The sequence below is a fragment of the Bidens hawaiensis genome, unplaced genomic scaffold, assembly GCF_021521415.1.
Source record: "Bidens hawaiensis isolate Kalapana, Puna unplaced genomic scaffold, B.hawaiensis_p1.1 tig00022384_1, whole genome shotgun sequence".
Lineage (NCBI taxonomy): Eukaryota > Viridiplantae > Streptophyta > Magnoliopsida > Asterales > Asteraceae > Bidens > Bidens hawaiensis.
Genome location: NW_027493492.1, coordinates 68,263 through 91,901, shown reverse-complemented (window position 1 = coordinate 91,901; position 23,639 = coordinate 68,263). Strand labels below are relative to the sequence as shown.

Below are 23,639 nucleotides of genomic sequence, written 5' to 3'. Positions count from 1 at the left end.
AGTTGGATTTGTTTATTTTTGTTAAATGAAATGAACTAGACTGCTTATTAAAAAAAGTGGCTCGGTTCATTTAGTTTAGTAGAAAAAAATGTAGTTCGATTCGTTTATTTTTGTTAAAATATAAGTTTGGTTTGTTTAAATTTGTTAAAAATACAAGTTTGGTTCGTTTATTTTTGTTAGAAAGATAGTCTGTTTCGTTTATTTTTGTTAAAAAAACAAGTTCGGGTCGCTTATTTTTGTTAAAAAAGAAGTCTGATTCGTTTATTTTTGTTAAACGAAATGAACTACTTGTTAAAAAAATGATTCGGTTCGTTTATTTTGCTTAAAAAGTTAGTTTGGTCTGTTTATTTTTATTAAAAAGTAGTTCGGTTCGTTAATTTTTGTTGAAAAGGTGGTTCGGTTTGTTTATTTTTGTTAAAAAAATTTGGTCAAGTTTATTTATTTTTGTTAAAAGGTGAAAGGGACTTAAAGTGACCAATTATGAAAGTTTAAGGACTCAGAGTGATAATGTATATATAGAAGTGAAATATCGAATCTACCCTTGAAGCTAACATAATTAAGTAACAGCAGTGACTCATATAGTTCATTTTTAAAACCACAGGGACTCAACCAGTTCAAATTTTCTTTTAAGGACTCATTGTGACTCCTCCCTAAAACCACAGGGACGCAAACAATAATTTTCTCTTGTAATGAATTATTGAAGTTTTAATTATTCCGTGAAAGTTTTAATTAACTATGATACTTAGAACTGCGCTTATGAGTAAATCCAACGCCAAAGTAGGGCACCGGGACCAGGGCCTTGCAAAAGCCTTACCAGAAAATCGTAATAACTTCAACGTATCAATTCAATCTTGGATTTTAATATACAACCTAAAGAAATTATAATAAAATCATATAACAACTAAAATAAATATAAAACCTTATCGAAAAAAGGTGTAACCGTACCGGAAAATCATATAATATTGTTGGCCATTATAGTATAAAATATAACCTTACCGGAAAACGATTAATCGTCACTACATTACCGAAATATAGGAGATGGTGGAGGTAATAAGCCGAGAGAGAGAGAGAGAAATTAAAATGATTATGGTTGGAAAATCTTAAGGTTTAAATAAGATGTATGAGGTGATTTGACAATAATAGGAAAAGAAATAGATGAGTTGACAATGATGTGACATTAATGTGAACATCTTATTTTAATATCATGTGAAAAGCATTATATTAGTTTAATAGTATTATAAGATGTCTTATATTACTTTAATAGTATTGTAATATTTCTTTAAGTGAAAGCAAACGAAATCAAAATGAATTTCGTCATATTGCTCCAAGTAACTCATAAAAGTTTTCTGAAAAATAATATTTATTTATAAATGTGGGAACAAAAACTCAAGATCAAGATAATAGTCAAATAAAACTGTGAATCATATACATTCATACTTTGTTTGAGACGGTGGGAGCAGTGTAATAAATTCTACACCCTCAGAAGTCACATACTCACATCCCCTATATATACATGGACCACCATTTACATAACTTAATTTTCTCTTCCTCTTAAGCATTCTATTTAAGTTATAACTATAATCACTAAATTTACAATAATGGAGATGCAACACTACAAGGAGGAAAACAACAGTGGAGGGACGTTGAGGCGTACGGATTTGGTGGTGAGGGTGTTAGCGTTGGTGCTAACTATGACGGCAGCTGTTGTTCTAGGAGTAAATAAGCAGAGAACAACAGTGGCCATCACAATCGTTCAATCTCTGCCGCCAGTTAACATGCCTGTCACTGCCAAATGGCTTCACATGTCGGCTTTTGTGTATGTACTTTTTTCACTTACGTTTGCATAACTAGACACGCATATGTATTTTAGTAATGTTCATCACATATTAATTCATAAAGGTCCTCGAGAGACATCCTAGTGGTAAGGTGTTTTCTCAGTTAGTTCTGAGGCCAGGGAACGTTTGGTCCCCGGTTCAATTCACCCGAGTGATGAACTCTTGGGGCTTTATTGCACACAAATGTATCGCTAACGCGTTACATCCTTTAAATAAAAATAAAAAATTTAAAGATGTGAGAGTTTAAATTCTGCGAGATGCAATTATACGATTTATTTATTTATTTATAATTTGTGAGAGTTTAAATTATGTGAGATACAATTATACGATTTATTTATAACGATTTATCTACGTATCTTTAATTTGTGGGAATTAATTCTGCGAGATGCAATTATACGGTTTATTTAATTTTTATGTATCTTTAATTTGTGTTCTGCTAAGTTTTCTTCTTTTATTATTTTAATAAAGGAAACACTGAAAGAATTAAATGTGATATATTATTTTAGGTTTTAAGATAACAAAATATATATTATCTTCTTCTGCAATAAAAGCGCGCTGACTTATGTCACATTTTTTCACGTTCACTTTCCCACAAACATAACTCATGAGTTGACACCCCCCACCCCACCTTCCATATAAAAGGCGTTAATAATTTAGTAGGTAACGGAATATGTATATTCTGGTTTGAATTAAATACAAAAAAAAAATTAATGAGTTAACCGTGATAATTTAATAAAGTAATTATATACAGTAATTATGTAATTACATTATAGGGTAATCATTCTACTTGATTATCATAATTAACATGTTAATTTCATTTGTTTATTAGCTTTCCCCTATATATTCTTACTACATTATTAATGAGTTTAAATTGAAAAGTTTCCCGGCATTAACTTTAAAACAAAATATTTGGTTGAATTGTGTCATTCGAATATTAGATATCAAATATTACATCACACATAAAAGTAACTTACCGGTGTTACTTCATACTTAGATTCGTCTTTGCATTACGCTATAGATTATTAGATGCATTGGTAGTAATTTTTATTTAGAATAAGTGAAAAATGAAATCAATTATTTTTTTTTTTGTAAAATCATTTATGAAATGAAGTATGCTTATTTGTTGTTACAGATACTTTGTGATCACAAATGCAATAGTATGTGCTTATACAACAATCTCTTTGATCGTTACATTGGCAACCAAAGGTGGAACAAAGAAGGTGTCGGCAATGGTAACAATTTTAGATTTAGTGATGTTGGCGCTCCTGTTCTCAGCCATTGGTGCTAGTGGTGCTGTTGCTCTTATTGGCTACCAAGGCAACTCACATGTACAATGGCAAAAGGTGTGCAACGTGTTTGATAAGTTTTGCCACCAAGTTGCGGCGGCAATGGCCTTGTCTTTCATCGCCTCCGTGGCCTATCTTCTACTCATCGTGATGGCTATTTTCAATGTTTACAAGAAGCTTTAAGAAGAATGAGCGAGTTATTTCAATAATTACGCATGTTGTTTGCTCTTTTCAGATTAATAGTTGCAGTGATTCTCTGTTATACTGCTTACAAATGTCATTTTTGGTTATTGTTTATTTTAAATAGGGGTGGCATTCTTGACCCATGGGTTGAATGAGTTGTATCAAAATTTATAAGATGGGTTAGAATGGGTTAAACTAAAAAAAGAAAATGATTGAAACGGGTCAAAACAGGTTGACATTTCCCGGGTTTTTTTAAGGAACAAGAAAAACGGAGGAAACTTTTTGGTATTTTTACTTTTTAAGTTTTTGATTTATATTTCGAGTTATAATTTTTTTAATTATTTTTTTTGAATTTTTGGTAAGAGGTTTTTGAAATCTCAACCCATTTTGACTCATTTCAAAACCCCTAACTAGAGGTGCACAAATCGGGTTTTTTAAATACCCAGGTTCGGGTATAGAACTGGGTTCGGGTATGACCGGGTATTGGAAAATTGGGTATTGGTAATAACCGGGTAGGGTTCGGGTCCGGGTATTACCTCTAAAAACCATACCCTATGTATTGGGTTCGGGTCGAGTATAGAACCGGGTATTTGAATACCCTAGTTTCAGGTATTGAAAAAACCCTATTTGTGGGTTTTTTTCGGGCTATTTTCGGGTATTTATCAGGTATAGATTGGATTTTTTAAAATGTTGCACTTTTTATGGATCTTTTTCGGGTATTTTTCGGGTATACATCGGGTATTTGAAATACCCGGTTTCGGGTATGGAACCAGTTCGGGTTTTCGGGTATTACCAGGTACAAATCGGGTCCGGTTCGGGTTTTAGTACCGAAATGCATACCCTACGGGTAGGGTCGGGTATGGTTCGGGTATTAAAAAAACCGGTTCCGGGTTTTTATTCCGGGTACGGGTTTTTTGTGCACCTCTACCCCTAACCAAAAAATTCAAACAAAATAATTAAAAAATTATAACACGAAATATAAATCAAAAACTTAAAAGGTAAAAATACCAAAAAGTTTCCTCCGTTTTTCTTGTTCCATAAAAAAAAAAAAAAAAAAAAAACCCAAGAAATGTCGACCCGTTTCAATCATTGTCTTTTTTTAGTTTGACCCATTCTAACCCATCTTATACATTTTGATAGGGTCAAGATTGCCACCCCTACTTTTAAAGTGTTTTTAGGGAGCCATTAATATTATATAAACCGGGTTAGAGATCGATGTTGATGTTCTTGATCTCATTCAAGAAATCGAATACCCAAAACAACCATGAGATACGCATGAGAACTTGTTCATGATGAAGAATGATGCTCGATTGCAACTAATAGAATGTGATTTAATGACGATTTCCAAATGAGATCTTCCAATTTCACAATATTTTCGCAAAGTAAAAAACTAATGTCATGAATTCGGAGAACCCAATCCGCAGTCTCGAGTAAGCAATACTCATATGTAGCGAATACTTATCCACGGTTTAAGGCCAAACTATCGCGTCTTCGCCCAAGCTTAACAAGAAAACAACAAATGCGTTGGCATACAAAGAACACTAAATCACTTGAAAAACGTAATAAAACATAAATAGTAAGAAAACTCTATTACTCATAGGGATGGTTGTATGACAAACAATATTAATCACATATTCACATTCCATACTCAGCTGTAAAACCATGTCCAATACTAGCTCTCCTACATGTTGGGTATATACAAACCCGCACACAAACCGTTTAGTCAAGCAAAAACCCTAACACAATCAATTATCAAACGCGTTAGACACGTCAACCCGATTTATTTTCATAGACGTGTCACATTTCATATCATGTCATAAGGGTGTGCAAGAAACCGAAAAAACCGATATGAAACTAAAAAAAACCGAAAAATTCAAACCAAATCAAAAACCGACGGTTTGATTTTAGGTTTTTTTAAAAGTCGAACCGAAATGCTAATTTTTTGTTTTTTTATATTTTATATTAAGTAATTTAATAAATATGTAACTCAAATATTTTGGTCAAATATATAATAGTCTATTATTTTACAATCAACAAAACTATTTATACATAAATTAATTATTTTTTGCCAATTTTTTTTCGACTTAAAATTTTCAAGCTCAAAAGATAAAAACCAAAAAAACCGAAACCAAAACGAAAACCGAAACCAAACGGTTTCAGAAACTCCAAAAACGAAAGTTTTGGTTTTCGGTTTGGTTTTAACCGGAAACCGTACTGAATAGCACCACGCACTCCCCTATCATGTCATAAATACATAAATAAGTGAAAATTCCCAAAATGTCCATTTTTTAGAAATAGATTCTAAATATGTCCCCTAAAAAGTTAAATTCCATATTTGTCCATTTACTAATATGTCGTCGTCTCTACGTTAGGAGTTCGACACGACATGTTTCTTAACTCGTCTCTTCCCTCCATTTTAGCTCAAAATCCGTCATCTCACCGTCATGTTAGCTTAAAACTCGTCGTCTCACAGTCATGTTAGAAATAAAAAGGAAAATTGGTTTTTATTGGTCCCAACTATTTTTCTTTTGCCAGCGGTGGTCCCAACTTTCATTTTGGCTGGCAACAGTCAAAACTTTCACATACGTTGAAACCACAAGTCCGCGACTAACGGATTACAAACTCCGTTAATTAAAATCTGATGTGTCATCCTAGTAATCAAAAACAGCTGACTGTGCATCCTACGTGGACTGGCTGTGTATTATACATACTCCCCAAATCCCCAACGTTACCACTTGAACATCCGCTTCGGAGTCCTCGCCGGCACTCCGGCAGGGTAGGCGCTCTGCCATGGGCTGCGGGTGAAGGATTGGTTCGGGGTGGAGCTGCCGTTTGCGACGGCGGATCTGAGGGAGTATAACGTTGGGATTTGGGAGTATGTATAATACACCTTTTATAAATCTTGACTCCATACATACTCAATTCACTGTTAACCAAACACATTTTCCTTGTATACACACACCTCCGTCTTTCACATCAAACACCCAATTAATAATAATAATAATAATAATAATAATAATAATAATATTATTATTATTATTATTATTTAATACTCGTCAATCCCAGACTATGAACACCAATTTGCCATCAACCTACTATTAGACTTTTCAAACCCTCACCGGAGAATATTTTTATTATTATTATTATTATTGTTGTTGTTGTCGATGGGTCATTGCTGCAGCAAAGATGCTGTTGCCGTCAAACACGACACCCCGTCGGATCCGCCGTTGCAAACCCACCTCGCAACCCTAAGCCTAAGCCACGTACGCCGTCGCAAACGGCAGCTCCACCCCGAACCACTCCTTCACCGGCAGCCCATGGCAGAGCGCCTACCCTGCCGGAGTGCCTCTGACGCCGTCGCCGGCGAGGACTCCGAAGTGGATGTTCAAGTGGTAACGTTGGGGATTTGGGGAGTATGTATAACACACAGCCGGTCCACGTTTTGATGACTAGGACGACACATCAGATTTTAATTAACGGAGTTTGTAATCCGTTAGTCGCGGACTGGTGGTTTCAACGTATGTGAAAGTTTTGACCGTTGCCAGCCAAAATGAAAGTTGGGACCACCGCTGGCAAAAGAAAAATAGTTGGGACCAATAAAAACCAATTTTCCAAATAAAAAAAACCTACAAAACCTGCTATCCAGATAAAATATATAGGATTAGAACAAAAAAGAACTTTTAGTGACCTAATTGGAAGAGTTTCAAACCTTGGTTACTAATCTATAGAGTAATCCCTTTAAAAGTATTTAAATATTTTTAATTTTATTGATTCTTAAATTCTTGTATGTTGGAATACAATTAAAAAAAACTCATGCATACCATCAAAATGATTTTATATGTGCCTTGTTTAGATGTAATTGTTTAAATAACAAGATTTATTAAATTAATTTTTAAGCTAACATGACAGTGAGACGATGAGGTTTGAGATGACATAGCGGTGAGACAACGGGTTTTAAGCTAACATGACAGGGAGGCGACGAGTTAAGAAACATGTCGTCTTAAACTCCTAACGAAGAGACGGTAACATATTAGTAAAGAGACAAATATGGAATGTATTTTTTATAGAATATATTTAGAATATATAAAATTTTAGGAATTTTCCCCATAAATAAACCCCTAACCTAGATGTATAATCTATAAATAAATTCTTATAAATACAATGGCATGATTTGGACTAGGTTGAAAACGAAATAACATTAAGCTCCTGGGTTACAATTATCATCAGTGTTCCAAACCAAACCCAAAGTCTTTCTGGCTGTCTGGCTGTCACTCTCTCTGCAAATCCACCAAACACAAACAAAGTCAGTTAGTCAGTCGTCCATAGTTGAATCACACTTACATATATAGATACATACATACATAGATCTCCAATTGCATATGTTATTAATAATATTAAACCCATCAACCTTTTGACCGCCATTAAATCATTGCTGCCTTTGCTTTCTTCAACAAATCTCATTATTCAATTTCATTCATTGCTGTTGTTGGAACATAAATAATAATAATATGCTGCTGCTGCTGCTGTTATTAGGCATAAATATTCAGGTGTGCAGATATGAGGTTTAGGATTATTAGCATTAGTTCTAGAGCTTTAAACAAAATAATATGGGCTGTGTATTTGCCAAACAGGCTTCTACTTCTGAGATTAAGAAATTAGATGCAACTGAATCAAATCCCGATAATCCGAACACCCGTGATGAACAACTAGTGGATCAGAATGGGGGAAAAGATAAAGATCGATATCGAAGGCGCTCGAAACCCAACCCTAGGCATAGTAACCCACCTAATAATATCCATGGTGAACAGGTCGCTGCTGGCTGGCCCGCTTGGCTCTCCGCTGTAGCCGGTGAAGCCATTAATGGTTGGACGCCGACGCGAGCCGATACGTTCGAGAAAATCGATAAGGTATATTGTTTTTATTTAATTAGGGGAAATAATATTCACAATGAACTATGGTTTTTTATTGTGGTTTATGTTTTGATTAGATTGGACAAGGTACGTATAGTAATGTGTACAAAGCTAAGGATACGCAGACGGGAAAGATTGTTGCGTTGAAAAAGGTTCGCTTTGATACTTTAGAGCCTGAGAGTGTGAAATTCATGGCGCGCGAGATTTTGATATTAAGGCGTTTGGATCATCCCAATGTTGTGAAGTTGGAAGGATTAGTGACGTCACGAATGTCGTGTAGTTTGTATCTTGTTTTTGAGTATATGGAGCATGATTTGGCTGGACTTGCTGCGAGTCCTGCAATCAAATTTACCGAGCCTCAGGTTAGTTAAATTCAGTTAGTATTATTAAACTAATTATTCTTAGCGTCATAGTTCATCCGTAGTGAATGTTTATTATTGTTATAGGTGAAGTGTTACATGCAACAATTATTGTCTGGGCTTGAACATTGTCACAATCGTCATGTGTTGCATCGGGATATCAAGGGTTCGAATTTGCTTCTTGATAATGATGGCGGCTTGAAAATTGCTGATTTTGGTTTAGCATCGTTTTTTGATCCGAATCATAAGCAGCCGATGACTAGTCGGGTGGTTAAATTTGGTATAGACCACCCGAGCTTCTTCTCGGGGCTACTGATTATGGTGTCGGTATTGACCTTTGGAGTGCAGGGTGCGTACTAGCAGAGTTGTTAGCTGGCAAACCCATCATGCCCGGTCGTACAGAGGTAACTAACAATATCGGTTTAAATGTATAATTTCTGTTAGGTTTTCTGTTAAGTTTCTAAGTATAAGGTGAAGTTACTATTTACCCCTTTGAAGGTAGAGCAGCTACACAAGATTTTCAGGTTATGCGGGTCTCCATCTGAAGAATATTGGAAAAAGTCAAAGCTTCCACGCGCGACAATATTTAAGCCGCAACATTCATATAGACGGTGCATAAAAGAGACGTTTAAAGATTTTCCACCGTCATCATTTCCAACAATTGATACACTTCTTTCTGTAGATCCAGCTGAACGTTTAACTGCAACAGATGCTTTGCAAAGTGAGGTGAGTGTATCTTGTTTCTTGCAACATAAGTTTCTCATGATTTGTTATTGTATCACCCTTTGATTTCATGATTTTTTTTAGTTCTTTACAACAGAACCTTATGCGTGTGAGCCTTCAAGTCTGCCAAAATATCCACCCAGCAAGGAAATGGATGCCAAATTACGTGATGAAGAAGCCAGAAAGTAAGAAATATATTGACTTTAGAAAGTTACTTAAACTAGTCAGTTTGTTACGGTACCGGTATAGTACTGGCACTTGGTGTAGCAACTGAAAGAGAACCTAAAAAATAAAGTTGTGATTTGCCTAAAATGATATCAACATGTTTCCGATGATGCCGATATTGGTACCGATGTTAGTAATCAGATTTTTTTTTTGAAAAGCTAATGAATGCAACTTATTAGAGAAAAATCAAAAAGGAGACCATAAAATGAGTGCTGGCACCAATGTTCGGTCGGTATATAGTTTACAAAGCTAAAACGTACTCTCTTTTTTAATACAACTCCGTTTTCAATAAAGTTTATATGGGAATGTTGAAAAAAGTTTATGCATAACTATGTAATTAGATTATTTTTTTTTAAACGTTAGTGAACGCAGGTTATTAGAGAAAAATCAAGTTAAATTATAAAAGTGTATAATGAATATAGTATAAGTGGTGAAATTGAAACTTAAAAAAACCACATACGAAAGTTGAAGGTCGACATTATAGATTTAATTAAACTCGAGGGACTTATATGGCAGAAACTTTGGTGGTCAAGTTGTAAAGAGGGAAAAAAATGGTGGTCAAATTGTAAAGAGATGGAAATTGACTGTTCATTACCATGTGGCATCTTTGCTAAATGTGTATACTTATAATTATAATATAGTATAATTGTTTTTTAACCTAGATTGCAATTATTCAAAATTATTTTATGGTAGACTGAGAGCTGCTGGTAAATCAAATGCTGACGGGGCGAAAAAAGCACGCACACGCGAAAGATCTGCAAGGGCAATGCCTGCACCTGAAGCAAATGCTGAGCTGCAAACAAACCTTGATGTATGTCAACCAACTTCATTATTAATATTATTAATATTATTATTACATCTCTACAACAATTTATGAGGTTATATGAGTTAAAACTAAAACTATGATTATTTGGCAGAGGCGGCGTTTGATCACACATGCAAATGCAAAGAGCAAGAGTGAGAAATTTCCGCCACCTCATCAAGATGGCGCACTCGGGTACACATTGAGTTCATCAAACCACATGCACATGGATCCAACTTTTGATCCACCAGATGTGCCATTCAGTTCAAATTTTTCGTATGGTAAAGCCCCTATCCAGACTTGGTCCGGCCCGTTGGTGGAGCCCGGCCCGACGAGAAAGAAACATAGTGAGTCTACTTCCAAGTCTTCGAAGAGTAAGGCTTCGGGTCGGTCCAGGGAGAAGTGAGAAAGATGCAAATGCTATTTATTTGAAAACATTTTTTGTTCAAAGTTTTAAAATGGAGAGGTGAGGTGAGGTAAAGCATTTTGTTAGTTTTCAACTTTTCATTGTTTGTATTGTTTTTTTTGGAATATGATGAGAAGATCCTGTTAGTCCCAAAGCAATGTAAATGTTACTCAACTAGCCTACTTTATAATTATAAAATAAACCCATTTATTGAAAAAAAAAATTGATATATGGTGGCACAACTATGGGCCCATCAAGGGTTATTGGGCTTGAAGTATAAGATAAGTACTGTACAGATGTGTGCATGAAAACAAAAAATTGCCGCTTGAGGGGTTACTGAAGTATTTATTGTATTAATATTATCATCTTGAATAACCTGCAAGTGGTGGTGGTGGCAAGATGTGGCCGGGAAATCAAGCAGACTCCTATGCTCCCACAGGTTTCTTTGGTACCCTTTGCAACACCATGTCTTCTTGGTTAGCTCTCACTCTTAAACCATACTTTATTATTATTTTCTTGGTTTATCTGTAAAGTTTCTTAGTAAATAAGTATTTTTCCTATCAAGTACCGAAGAATCATGTTTATTCCATAAAATATTTTGAAAAGTATTTCATACTCTTTTTTTTTTTTTTGGAAAACAAAGTATTTCATACTTAAAAGGAGATTTGGGAAACCAAGAGAAAAAAATATGAAACATTTAATAAATTAAACATCTTAGGGTGTTTATAAAAGATGATCAAAAGTAGTGAGAAGAACAATAGACAGTTACATAGTTGTTTTGTGAATCACATTCAAAGCAACACGTACATATTATTTACGCGATTATCATAGGATTGGTTATGTAATGATTGTTTATATATATATATTTAGAGAGTTAATGTATAAAACCATTTTTAAATAAAATCTATGAGAATGTTATTTTAACTCTAATACTGTTATACGTTTCTCTGTTTCCTCCTATCTACCTGTGCTTACACGTTTCTCTTCTTAAATATTGTTCTTAAATGTGTCCCTACACACACGCACGCACGCACCCACCTATACCGGTAACAAAAGCTTAACTATCGATTTAAAAACTTCATTTCAACATTATAGTGGAAGATGGAAGCTTATTCCAGGAAATAAATCCTCTCTTTTATGCATATGTTTACTTTATTGTCTACGTGTGTTGTCATTTATGTTACAGTGTTGGTTTGTTATGTTGCTGTTGGCTCTTCCGAGACTGTTTGGGCCATCGACGAGAACCATCTACTCCTTTAATGGCTCCACCTCCAGGCCCAGTGGATGATCGTCGTCAAGGTTCCCACGGTCAATTTGGACCCGGTCCTCCAGGCCCGATTGATGATCGTCTTGCACATTTAGGCGGCCCCCACAGTCCATTTGGGCCCGGCCATACAGGCCCGAGGGATGATCGTCTTGCACATTTAGGAGGTCCACACAGTCCATTTGGAGTGTCTAACCCACCCGGTCACAGTCCATTTGGAATGTGTAACCCACCCGGTCCGATGGATGACCGTCTTGGACATTTAGGAGGTCCTCACAGCCCGTTTGGGACGCCTGATGCACCCGATCCTCCAGAACTACACAGGCCTCCTATCCAGCGTTACCCACATGAACCGCCTCCTATGCAGCCCAGTTACCCAAACAGGCCGCCTCCTATACAGTACGGTTACCCCGGACAGCAGGGCCCGCCTGAGCCTCCAAGAGTTCCTGGTGTACAACCTGGGCTACTTTAGACTGTTGAAGTTGACTCTAGATACGAAGGTGGTAATAAAATATGCATGTTTTATTTTTGTTTTTTTTTGTGTGTATTAGTCCCATTCAGTAGTTATATCTAAATATGGTTATTTACGTAATAAAACTTAGCAGCATTTTATGTATAAACTCTTGGTTCCTCAGATATATATGCAAAAAAACCTGTGACTAAATGGTAACTTAGCTGTATTACTGTTTAATTAAAATAAAATAACTTCTTTAAGCTATGCAGTACATTTCACCGTAAGCTCATTTCAGAAATCAGACTAATAATTATGAACTGTAAGACAGCATTCGGCTTAGCTAGTTTAAGTAGTTTTATTGGCTTAAGGTTATAAGTAACCTATGGCCAATCCTACAGGCAGCTGCTAAGAAGATTTTGGTACCAAAAGTCATTCTGTACTTTACACAAATGGCAACATTCTGCTTCATTCACACGTAAGTTACAAAGTTAAGGATAAAAACTTGTCAATCAAGAAGAGAAACTGACGTGTCATTTACCCATGTGGGTTAAAATCCTATTGATCAAAAATTCTTTTTTCCCAGCAACAGTAAGCTTGTTGGCTGTTAAGTAGTACTTCAGCTCTTGTACAGTCAAATCCTTCAACTGCATCCGGTATCCAACAAACATAATAAATGAAACTAATCAATAATCTTAGATTAAATACTTCTGTTTGTAAAATAATTAAAATCACCTTTCCATCATCAGCAAGTTTGCCCCAATCATAATATGCACCCTTGTTAATCGCTTCTTCGGTAACCTGTTTCCTTTTCTTGCCAGTCTTATTTGCCTTTTCATCTTCCTCGTCACCGTTTTCACCATACACATTAATCTTGAATTCTTCCAATGCTTTAGCAATCCCGGGCCTGCAATAACACAATAAGCATGTACATACATGTATGTATATGTGTATGTGTGTAAAGATATTATTACCTAGCCATGCCTTCTTCATCTGGAAGAGTTTCGTCAACAATTTCAGGCATCTCATCTTCATCAAGGGCCATAGCTTGTACTAGTGCATAGTGGCTCTGCAGTGCTGTAAAAATGTTTCGGTTGCATTTGAAATAAAATATTTACTCTTTATTCAAATTGTTAAAAGAATATATTCTAAATCAAAGGGGCTACCAGGATTGGAGAATTGGCAGACAGAGAAATCTTTTAAGTCAACGCGCTTAACCAAAGCAGCTGCCTTTTGGATTTGATCATCAGTGGCCACTGGAACACCACTAGTATCTGCATGAAGCTGCAATAAGCAAAAACAAACACCATTAATGTGATAATATATACAGTTAAAAAATATATATCATATTTATATTAGGGGCTTTTTCTTGCCTCTTCAATGGGTCTGATGTCATCAGAATATGGAAGATATATCATGTGCATTCCTGGTGGCTCAATCTGGCCGCCACCATCAATAACTTCCTCCTGTGCTTAAAAAAAGTAAAATTAAACAAGTAAAAAAAGTGTTTTTAAGTCAAACAGGTCAACTCATCAAAGCCGGTTTGACCCATGAACTTGACCATATCTTACTTGTGCAATCAGACCAACCAATTGAGGTCGCGATGAACTCCCGTAAAATGCAACTGCAAAACTGTAACCACAAAAGACAAAAGACTTTTTAAATACTAATCAATCAATCAATCAATCGTACCCAGTGAAGTCCCACCAACAGCAAAGCTATAAGTAGGGTCTGAGGAGGGTGGGATGTTTTTAAATACTAAAAACATACATATTTTAAGTTTTGAACTATGTGATATCATTAATACATACCTAATTAAGATAATCAATTAGAGTATTTCTGAAATGATAAAATAATAACTTCAAACACTAACCGTTGGAGGCGTATCATAGATCTATGAAGAGCAATGAAAATGCATGTGCTTCCCATCACTTCCTGCAGAAACAGTCACGGCTAATTATCATTTGTAATACCAGCAAAGGATTACTCTATATAATAGTAACAACTAAATTTATCATAGTTGTAAAAAAAAGCCACCTCATCACTAGGGCAGACAAATAGTGGTGGCTTCAAGTTGTGATAATCCTTCAAGCAACTTAACGGTTTGAACCCTAGAAGCCTTAGGTTTCCTGTTGATACTCTCTTGATTTCTGAAAGCTCTTCTACCGTAAACGTGACATCCTCACTACAAATGTATCATAGTCAGTTAATATTATTACATATTGTGAAATTGCTATAAAGTTTAATAGGTCACAGATTTTGCAACTTACTTCTTGTAAGTTTGAAACCGCTTCGTAGCTTCTTTCACAATTGCTCCAGTATCAGCGCAAATAAATGATCTTTCAGTCTGCAAAATGCGGGGCCATATGAAAAAGAATCAAATAAGAGAAAGTAACTATTTAATTACCTTTAAAGGAAGATTGGTGACAGAATCAAGCCACGTAACTTTCCCTGAAAACAGTAAAAAAATCAATCTTTATGTCCCCCTAATTTTCCAATTTTTTTTGTTAAAAGAATAATAAAGACACGTTGCAAACCTGGAACAGTGGGACGAATGAGAGCATATGTATTCAGTTCAATCGATAATCCACCTGGAATCTCAAAACTGATCCTGCGAACTCTGCGTTTCTTGAACATGCGTTTTCTTAATTGTTTATTCATGTCTTCAAATCTGAAATTTAATAAAACTTTTTCTTATAAAAATTGATTTAGTCCAGCAACTTTATAACTAGCTAACTTAAACCACACATACCTTTCTCCAGCCAATGGCATGAACTGAGCCAACTCATCGCCATCCAATCCGATCAAATCCTGATATATTAAAGATTGATGCAATGATATTTATGTAAGTGAGTTAACCATAAAATTTCTAATCTATGATATAAATTCTTAAAGTTAACATACAGCATAAAAAAGTGACACGTTAAATTCTTCATTTGGACTACTTAAAGGAAGAAGTTCAATTGTGATTCCAAGGTCTTGTGCATCCTGCAACAGTTGAAAATAAGAATTGGTATGATTATTATCTATTTTTAATAAACTGAGAGTTATATCTCATTTCTAGTAGTTAACTATTTACTTTAGCTCGTTGCAATGTTGTTCTAGTCATGTCTAGTTTTGTCACTCCTTTGATACTTCCAAAAGGGTCATCTTCATTTGTAAGCAACAAGATGCGTTTATCGGCCGTTTTGGCGGATCTGAAGATTTATCAAATTGTTATTATAATATGGAAATTTGGACTGTGGGGTTAGGAACGTAAAAAGACATACCCTTTACGCAGTAGCGCTTGTGCAGCCCAGATTGCATTGTACAAAGAATTATCCCTAGATCCCGGAACAATACCGTACTCACTCCCTATAACTTTACTAAACGATTCTGCATTCATATAACACATAATGTAAACATAAAAGTCCAAAAAAGAGATCACTAGATAATTCTATTTTACCCTTTCATAATCAGTATTTGACATTTTGACACTTAAATAATCATAGGCAGAATTTGTTTATCAGAAGATTAAAAACTGATTACACCACAAGCATACCTTCTACACGATCAAATTCTTTTATAAAGCATGCAGTAAGGCTGTCCATATATTCTCTCTCAGCAACATTAAATACATAAACACCACTAAGATCTTGTAGATTTTTCTTCTCTCTCTGCCAATAACAATATGATTTCAGGAATTTAAAAAAAAACTATAAGAAAAATGTTACAAAATTATTTTCATTCAATAATCAATATTTCAGTTTATGTGAGTGGTGTTCTTACAGTATTGAAGAAACATATTGCAACTTCATCATATGGCCGATTGATGATCTGAACCTTTAGAGACTGTGCAATGCAACTGACAGCAACATGAAAATGAGATGCATTCTCTTGATCATCCTGTAGAACATTGTCATCAACAACACCACTAATACTCTTACCAGCTTAAAAGGCAATAATATTTTGGTTCAATCAAACCAAAATCATAAAAATTAGAGAATACAAAGTCATCGGTCAAATTTGATTATAAAAACAACTAATATCCTTTGAAATGAAGGTGTGAATAGAATCATAGATATTTAAATATGATAGTTTCCACATTTAGAACTTTTCAATCCAAAACTACATATGCGCCTATTGTTATCATTACAAACTGACAATTATATATAGTTATATAGGCCTGTAAACGAACCGAACATTCAGTGAACTGTTTGTGAACCGTTAAGCAGGCATTTCGTTTATGTTCGTTTATTTAATAATCGAACAACCATGGAAAAAAGTTTTTTGTTCATTTTAATAAACAAACGAACATGATCACATGTTGTGTTCGTTTATGTATGCTCATTTATGTTTGTCTATTTACGTTTGTTTTAACACATTTAACTATGTTATTTCATAATTTTCTAAAATAACTAAACATGTTAGTAACCTACCACTAACCCTAGCTGCAATTTGGAATTTGGTCTCAGCCTTTGCCTCTCTCGTTTCATACAAAAAAGAATAAAATAATAAAGAGGCATGGTAACTGTAAACATATTAATAAGCATGTAGCAACTGTGAATGTGTAAATACAAGAATTAAATACCCCAGGGCAGGTGGTGTTGAACATTTTGGGAGAAGCATCCACCAAGAACACTACTAGCTCTTTGCTCCACTGTCTTTCCTGAGAAGGAGGAGGGCAATATCGTCAATATCAAATTCATAAAAAACAAATTGAATAATAATAATAATAATAATAAAACCTGAAGCGGATCATTATCAGGGTCGTCATCATCGTCACGGAAAACATCATCAGGATCCATATCCATTTTATTTCACTTATTATTAGTATGAAGGCTGCCTTTGGGAGGATGGAGGGTTTATTTATGGCGGATGCAATTTGGGGGTTTTAATAACTTTGGGGGGAAATGCCTTCTCCTCCTTGTGGAAGTTTTTCATTATTATTTTTATTTTCTTTTTTTAATATTAAATTTTAAATATATATATAAACTAAGCCTTTAAAAGCTTTTCAGATGCTCCACGCCTCCTCTCAGGCCGCCGGTTGCTTAAATGAATGTTTCTCATACATTTAACCTAAATTCATGGGTATGTGTCTCATCTTAAACGGGTTATAAAATCTCATTAGATTAAAATTTAATTTTACCATATACTAGATATGAAAATCCTATAAGATAGAAATACTAAAAATTAATATCCCGATATTTTTATATAAAGATATCAGTTATTATTAAGAAATAATTTTATAGTAAAAAATAAACGGGTCATGGGTCTTACCAAACTCAGATAGCTTTTTAAACGAGTTATAACAACTTCTTTTCTTTGTAAAACTCTTTCATCATCAAACTCTAAGTGTATTATTAACTTTCTTACAATATATAAAATTAAAATCCAAAAAATATATATAAATATTAAAAACGAATAATGTAAAACAACCACGTAATATAGGGGATAAAAACTAGTTTATAAAATTAAGAGTAAATTAAATATATCGTTCATTCTTTTTTCTAGTTCCATGTCCTATGAGTAATCTATAATTTTTTTGGTTGAAAATTGTGGCTCAGTTTTTGGATTCCTCGGTTCAGTTTGTTTGATCGGTGTAGATTTTTCAATCGAAATTGAAAACCAAACAAAATCAGATTCGGTCAGTTCAAAACTGAATTAGAATTTTGTTCAGTTTTTTTATTCTGACCTTAAACCAAAAATCTTAGGTTGAACCCAAAATCAACTAAATGAAAACCATGATCAATAAATATGTCACAAAACATAAAATTAAACCAAGAATCAAGTAATACAATTTTTGTGGAACAAAAAAAAAGTTGGATAATGTTTCTGATCAACGTAACTTATGTGAATACCTTAAGTTGATATGTATGTGACATTTGTCAAATTTCTGAATTCAAAACCTGATCCATATTGTATTTCGAATCTTCGTTCAACTAATAAATCGATGGATGTTATGTTATACTATGTGGTTTTATGTTTATTCACGGTAAACCAACTCAATCATGTGTAATAATCAAGTTTATTCGAGTATATTCGTTATGTTTGAGTATTTAACAAGTCAATGGGCTGAAACTGCCAAATTTCAAACTTCCTCACACATAAAACATTGGGCCGTGCTTCCCTTAACACGCCCTCATGTCCAGCTGTCATAAATAAGACAAAAATGTGTTCCTGACATTGTAACACGAGGCTGTGTTTGGTGAAACACGAGGGGTGTGCCAGACCACCAGCTCAACCTATAAATAGAGGAACTTGTTTCATTGCTTACGACGGGAATTCCACTCAAACACACACACTTTGAACTTATAATCAAACATTCTGGAGTTGATTAGAAGGTTTGGAATGTCTTTACTCAATTAGGAAGAAGATTTATCATCTTTATGGTTAGATTATCCTAATTCCATCTTGTTCTTAACCTTCTTGTTCATTTAAGATTCATAGCTAATTGAGAATTTTTAAAATTGATAATCAATCAATCAATCAATCAATCAAGCCCAGTAAAATCCCACCGACAGCAAAGCTATAAGTAGGGTCTGGGGAGGGTGGGATGTAGGCACACCGTACCTCTATCCAAAGGAATAAAGAGGTGGCTTCCAGAGAGACCCTCGGCTCTAAGTACATGTGTATGAAGCAAAATAAAGGAAATCAAAGTTTAACAGTTATATAAAAACTACTACTAATTATAATAATATTAATAATAAGATCACAGTTTAACAGCTATATAAAAGCTAATAATAATTATAATAATAATAATAATATATGTAAGGGAAATATCATTATGGTATGTGACCTAAATAAGTTAAGTCTAAGCCCTAAGGTATTCAATTCTCTCTAAAAATCCTTAACTTTAATTCTACTTCTCCGCGAATTCCTATCCTCAACCATGTCCTCGGAGAGGTTTAGGTCTATCAAATCATGCCTAATCCTCTCATCCCAAGTCAATTCCGGTCGTCCTCTACCCCTCCTCCCCTCTATAGTAATGTTTTCTACGGATCTAACAGGATTCGTCGTCTGTCTTCTCTTTACATGTCCAAACCATCTCAATCTCCACTCTCTTATCTTGTCTGCTATGTTCGCCACCCCTAATCTCTCGCGAAACACAACGTAATCAAATTGATATTTTACTATTCATATTAGTCAAAACTAAATTTTGTTAGGTCTTTAACATGTATATAACTATTTACCATAACATGCTTTAAGTTATTGTTTCAATATGTAAATGGTTATGAAATTCATATAATAAACTTTATAGAATTTTCATTATTAACCATAAGCAATTGTAGACATAGTTTTGTTATTTTGAACGTGTTCTTTAAAATGTCAAAAATTATATTCATATTGTTATGATTTTGGTTAATAAAAATACTTATTCATAAACATGAGTTTTACAAAGTCTTAAAAAACTCTTAAACATTTCATAAATTATCATCTATTATAGTGAATTTATAAATCATAACTATTTTCTATAAAACATAGTTTAATACTTTTACACATACCTACATACTTACATACATATGCATATTAATAATGTATACACACATATACAAATATATAAATATATGTGCATATCTTATTTATACATTTGTATAAGTATGTATTTAGGACATAACTGATGTGGTCTAAATTATATACATATTATTATACATATTTCCTATACTTTTGAGCCATGTTTTTATTGAATATTATTATTAATTGGTTCATATGTGAGTTTGATGGTTTCAAGAGATAACAGGCTTAAAAAGTAATATCATTTATTTATATTAAAAGAAAATCCGTCTAACGAATTGAAGTATAAATCAAATTTTAGTGTAATGAATAAATTATTTATGTGAATAAAGTAATTATATCTCATTTGGTTTATATATGTTGGCGGACGAGATGTCAACGTTTAGTGTGATATTGAATATTGACTTTTTATTTATCAATTGTTCTTATTTGAACAGAAAACTTGAAATCGAATTAAAGAAAGGGAATTGAAGGTGGGTCGGCCCATATGTGATGCTAGGGAAGAAGAAGTCAGAGGGATAGAAGCCGCTATATATTATGATTATTGTTATTCACGTGAGTGATCTTGGAGGGGATTGGACAGGAGGACCCCACGACAGCATCAAGGGGTTATCACAAAACAAAGTCAGACGAGAATTAGAAGCTACGAAGAGAGGGAAGCAAGCACGTGGTGGTTTGAGTATAAAGAGCGTTCAAGATTAACATCTACTCAACCAAACATTATTTCTCGGTTTGAATTTATTATTATTATGAATTCAATATTTGAACTTATCTATCTTGGTTTATTCTTGAGTATGAGTGTTGGCTAAACCCCCTAGCTACCTAGGTTTTTGACGAATACTTTGTGATTTGCTGATTTTTATTGGTTTTTGGTTTCTAACGTTGGATTAATATTAAAGTAAAGAATCTTTTTACAATTGATTTGATGTGTTTGCGTATCTAGTTTTGATTTATTATTAATCTTTGTTCTGCATGTGTCTTGTTGACTGTCTTTCAGTTATAGACGCATGTTTAGGACGCTTACTGTGTGTTTGTGATTATTTATGGTTTTGCTAGACATAGTAATCCATAGGAACATTGGTTAGTAATTTTTTAGAGCTTTATATTCTACCTATCTAGAGACTGAGAGGTAATAGATAGTCGGGTTATCCTTGGGATTAGGTGTTTAGGCTAGAACGCTCTGACATGAGGTTTCCTAGATTTCCCTAGTTTCATTGTAATTTTGTGTCTTATTGATTGTTCTAAGGTTACCCCTTGCACTTTAGGATGTATTGAGATAGTGAGACTGATGGGTGATCTGTCTTTTAGGGTATTTTAGCATTGTTGGAGAGACTGACAGGTGTTCCAACCAACCGGTAAGTTTAAATGCTCTTTAGTTTCCTTGTAGGTTACACCCGGAGAACGATCAGGGATCCTTTAGGTTGCTTAAGGGTGTCGTATTCTAAGATCCCGGTTCCATCATAGATTCCATTAGGATAAGTTTTTATAGACCATTTTCAGCACATCAAGTTTTTGGCGCCGTTGCCGGGGACACTTAGGCGATAGCGAAACTAGCTTTGATTGAATTTAATTGTTTATTTTTTTTATTATATTTTTATTTTTTATTTAAAAAAAAACTTGAGTTGTGGTGTGTCTTGTGAGTCCGTGTCTTAGATTAGTGTGTCTAGTCGTGTTTAGTATAATTTAGTTTGTGTTTTATTTTATCGAGTCTAGTTAATATGTTTAATAGATCGAGTCAGTTTAGGAGTATTTTATATAGAAGATGTTGGAAAGAGATGATGTTGGAAAGAGCCGAACAAGAGGAACGTGAAAGACTCCAAAAGATTGAGGCAATCGAAGCCAGGCTTGATAAGTTGATCGAAATATATAGGCTCCGTAAATTAGAAGAACTAGAAGCTAGGTTAGAGAAGTTAAGTGCTAGATATCAAATTGAGAGTCCTTCTTATAAAGAGCAGCAAGCCTTTTATGATGATGGAGAGGTTATGTGTGAAGATATCACTTTGGAACCAGAGACAATAATGGACGAGCCAGTCCCACCTCCGATTCAGCAAGAAGTTACATCTACCAATCAGTATCCCATGTTTTGTATCTATGAAGCAGAACCAGCAGATGATGACTTCTGGAGTGAAGATGATGAAGGCGTGATAGAGGAGATGGAGTTGAAACCGGTGGATTACACGGATCTAAGTGAAGATGCTGTTGAGGAGCCACTTAACCAGATGGAAGATGACGAAGAGGATGAGCATGCACCATCTTGGGAGGATGAGTTTGGTGATTAATAGGTGGGTTTACCAGTTTATGAAGAAGATTGAGAGTTTGACCCTGTTGGCGATCTAATATACTTAGAAACACTAATCATGGGGAAGCCAGCAATGGAGATCAAGCGTGCACCAAACGGAAAAGAAGAGTTAGTGGCAAATGAAGATGATCAGAATATGGTGGTAGTCGAGTCACCACATCATGTGAAGGTTAGAATGTTTTTGGATGAACTAAATAGTGGATCGCCACCGAAATCGAAAAAGCCACAGAAGAGGGTGAGAAAATGCTTGGATCAACACATTTTGAGGGTTCAAAAATGGTACATTAAGAGTTATAGGACAACACTAAAATGCAAGAATAATCATTTTCCTCATTATATGCCACGTATTAGGTTTGGTCCGGGTAAGTTTAAGTATTGGTGGTCCGACCCGTTTGTGTGTTTTATATTACTTTTTAGTTTCACTATGTGCTATTTGTTTGTATATGTTGGACGGGTGGAATTAAACGGGTTAGACCGAGGTTGGATAAAAGAAAGCCTCCTGATTGAGATTTCAGGAGCGAGTCTGGCTGAAGACTTTTCTGTAAACTTAGCGCTTCCCGGGAGGCAACCCGGTAGTATGCTTTTATTTTTGTTTTTGTTTTGGGCTTTCTTGCTTTCTTGTGCTGGCTGTTTCTTGGTTTACTTTCAGGTTGCGCTAAGATTGCTTGTGAAAGTTTGATGATACAAGGTTTGATTCAAGTGTGGGGAGGTCATTTGTTGATTGATTGTCACGTTCGTTCGTAAGTGATAGCTTGGTAAAGAGCACTGGAGTGTGAGGCTTTCGTTCAAATTGGAGGGCACGGGACATGACTCACATGCAATATCATCATATTTACCAGGGGAGTCTGTTCCATTTTACTTATATTTGAATGTGCTTTAATTTTTGTCTTTTTCCTGTCTCATTGAGGACAATGTGACATTTAAGTGTGGGGATGGGAAAATGACGTTTTTTATATTTAAAAAAAAATTCAAAAATTTAAAAATAATAATAAAATTCGAAAAAAAAAAATTTGAAAAATGTTCCGATTATTTATTGAAATTTTTTGCAAATAATGGAAAATGATAGAAAAATTTGAGATTGGTTTTTAAAACCACTATTATATATGAGATTAAATAAAAGATAATGCACTAAGCTTGTGATGTGTCGGTAGGCCCAACTAGTTTTGATAGTCCTCTTTAACAGATTTCTTATAACCAATAATTTGAAAAACGGTGAAACCGAATTTCGATGCTTAGGGAGGATTACCATAATCTAAAAACTTTGAGATGGTAAGACTTAGATGCACTCAAACCAGCACACCACCACATGTCCATCTTTTTACGAGCTTAGAAAATAGTTATATATTTAGGGTAATATAAAAAAAATGTTCAAAAAAAAGAAAAAAAAGAAAAGAAAAAAAAG

The 23,639-nt window shown here is 34.5% G+C and overlaps 3 protein-coding genes and 1 pseudogene across 5 annotated transcripts; 3 read left to right on the top strand and 1 right to left on the bottom strand.

Moving 5' to 3' along the window:
* Window positions 1-1,520: 1,520 nt before the first annotated feature.
* LOC143565517 (CASP-like protein 1E2) lies at window positions 1,521-3,407 on the top strand. The gene is made up of 2 exons (XM_077052471.1): window positions 1,521-1,816; window positions 2,968-3,407. The coding sequence occupies exons 1-2, from the start codon at window positions 1,599-1,601 to the stop codon at window positions 3,302-3,304; spliced, it is 555 nt and encodes a 184-aa protein (XP_076908586.1). The 5' UTR covers window positions 1,521-1,598; the 3' UTR covers window positions 3,305-3,407.
* A 4,489-nt stretch (window positions 3,408-7,896) lies between these two features.
* Window positions 7,897-10,920, top strand: LOC143565524 (putative serine/threonine-protein kinase At1g54610; annotated as a pseudogene). Its single transcript, XR_013141084.1, has 7 exons — window positions 7,897-8,211; window positions 8,292-8,576; window positions 8,661-8,977; window positions 9,072-9,299; window positions 9,381-9,481; window positions 10,215-10,332; window positions 10,439-10,920. The product of XR_013141084.1 is annotated as a putative serine/threonine-protein kinase At1g54610 (transcript).
* A 167-nt stretch (window positions 10,921-11,087) lies between these two features.
* LOC143565525 (uncharacterized) lies at window positions 11,088-12,661 on the top strand. 2 transcript variants are annotated; one of them, XM_077052479.1, is made up of 3 exons: window positions 11,088-11,205; window positions 11,916-12,349; window positions 12,383-12,661. In XM_077052479.1, exons 1-3 carry the CDS (start codon window positions 11,129-11,131, stop codon window positions 12,463-12,465), a joined length of 594 nt encoding a protein of 197 aa, XP_076908594.1. In that variant the 5' UTR covers window positions 11,088-11,128; the 3' UTR covers window positions 12,466-12,661. The 2 variants fall into 2 exon arrangements, with proteins under 2 accessions (XP_076908594.1, XP_076908593.1); XM_077052478.1 differs by having other exon boundaries at window positions 11,916-12,661.
* Window positions 12,662-12,811: 150 nt separating this feature from the next.
* Window positions 12,812-17,324, bottom strand: LOC143565527 (ATP-dependent DNA helicase 2 subunit KU70-like). The gene is made up of 19 exons (XM_077052480.1): window positions 17,172-17,324; window positions 17,015-17,092; window positions 16,213-16,329; window positions 15,986-16,100; window positions 15,714-15,819; window positions 15,524-15,641; window positions 15,349-15,432; window positions 15,197-15,255; window positions 14,982-15,115; window positions 14,852-14,895; window positions 14,715-14,791; window positions 14,482-14,629; window positions 14,318-14,379; window positions 14,016-14,076; window positions 13,822-13,910; window positions 13,611-13,738; window positions 13,419-13,521; window positions 13,180-13,351; window positions 12,812-13,091 (listed from the first exon to the last, which is right to left on the bottom strand). Exons 1-19 carry the CDS (start codon window positions 17,235-17,237, stop codon window positions 12,978-12,980), a joined length of 1,875 nt encoding a protein of 624 aa, XP_076908595.1. The 5' UTR covers window positions 17,238-17,324; the 3' UTR covers window positions 12,812-12,977.
* Between the last annotated feature and the right edge of the window lie 6,315 nt (window positions 17,325-23,639).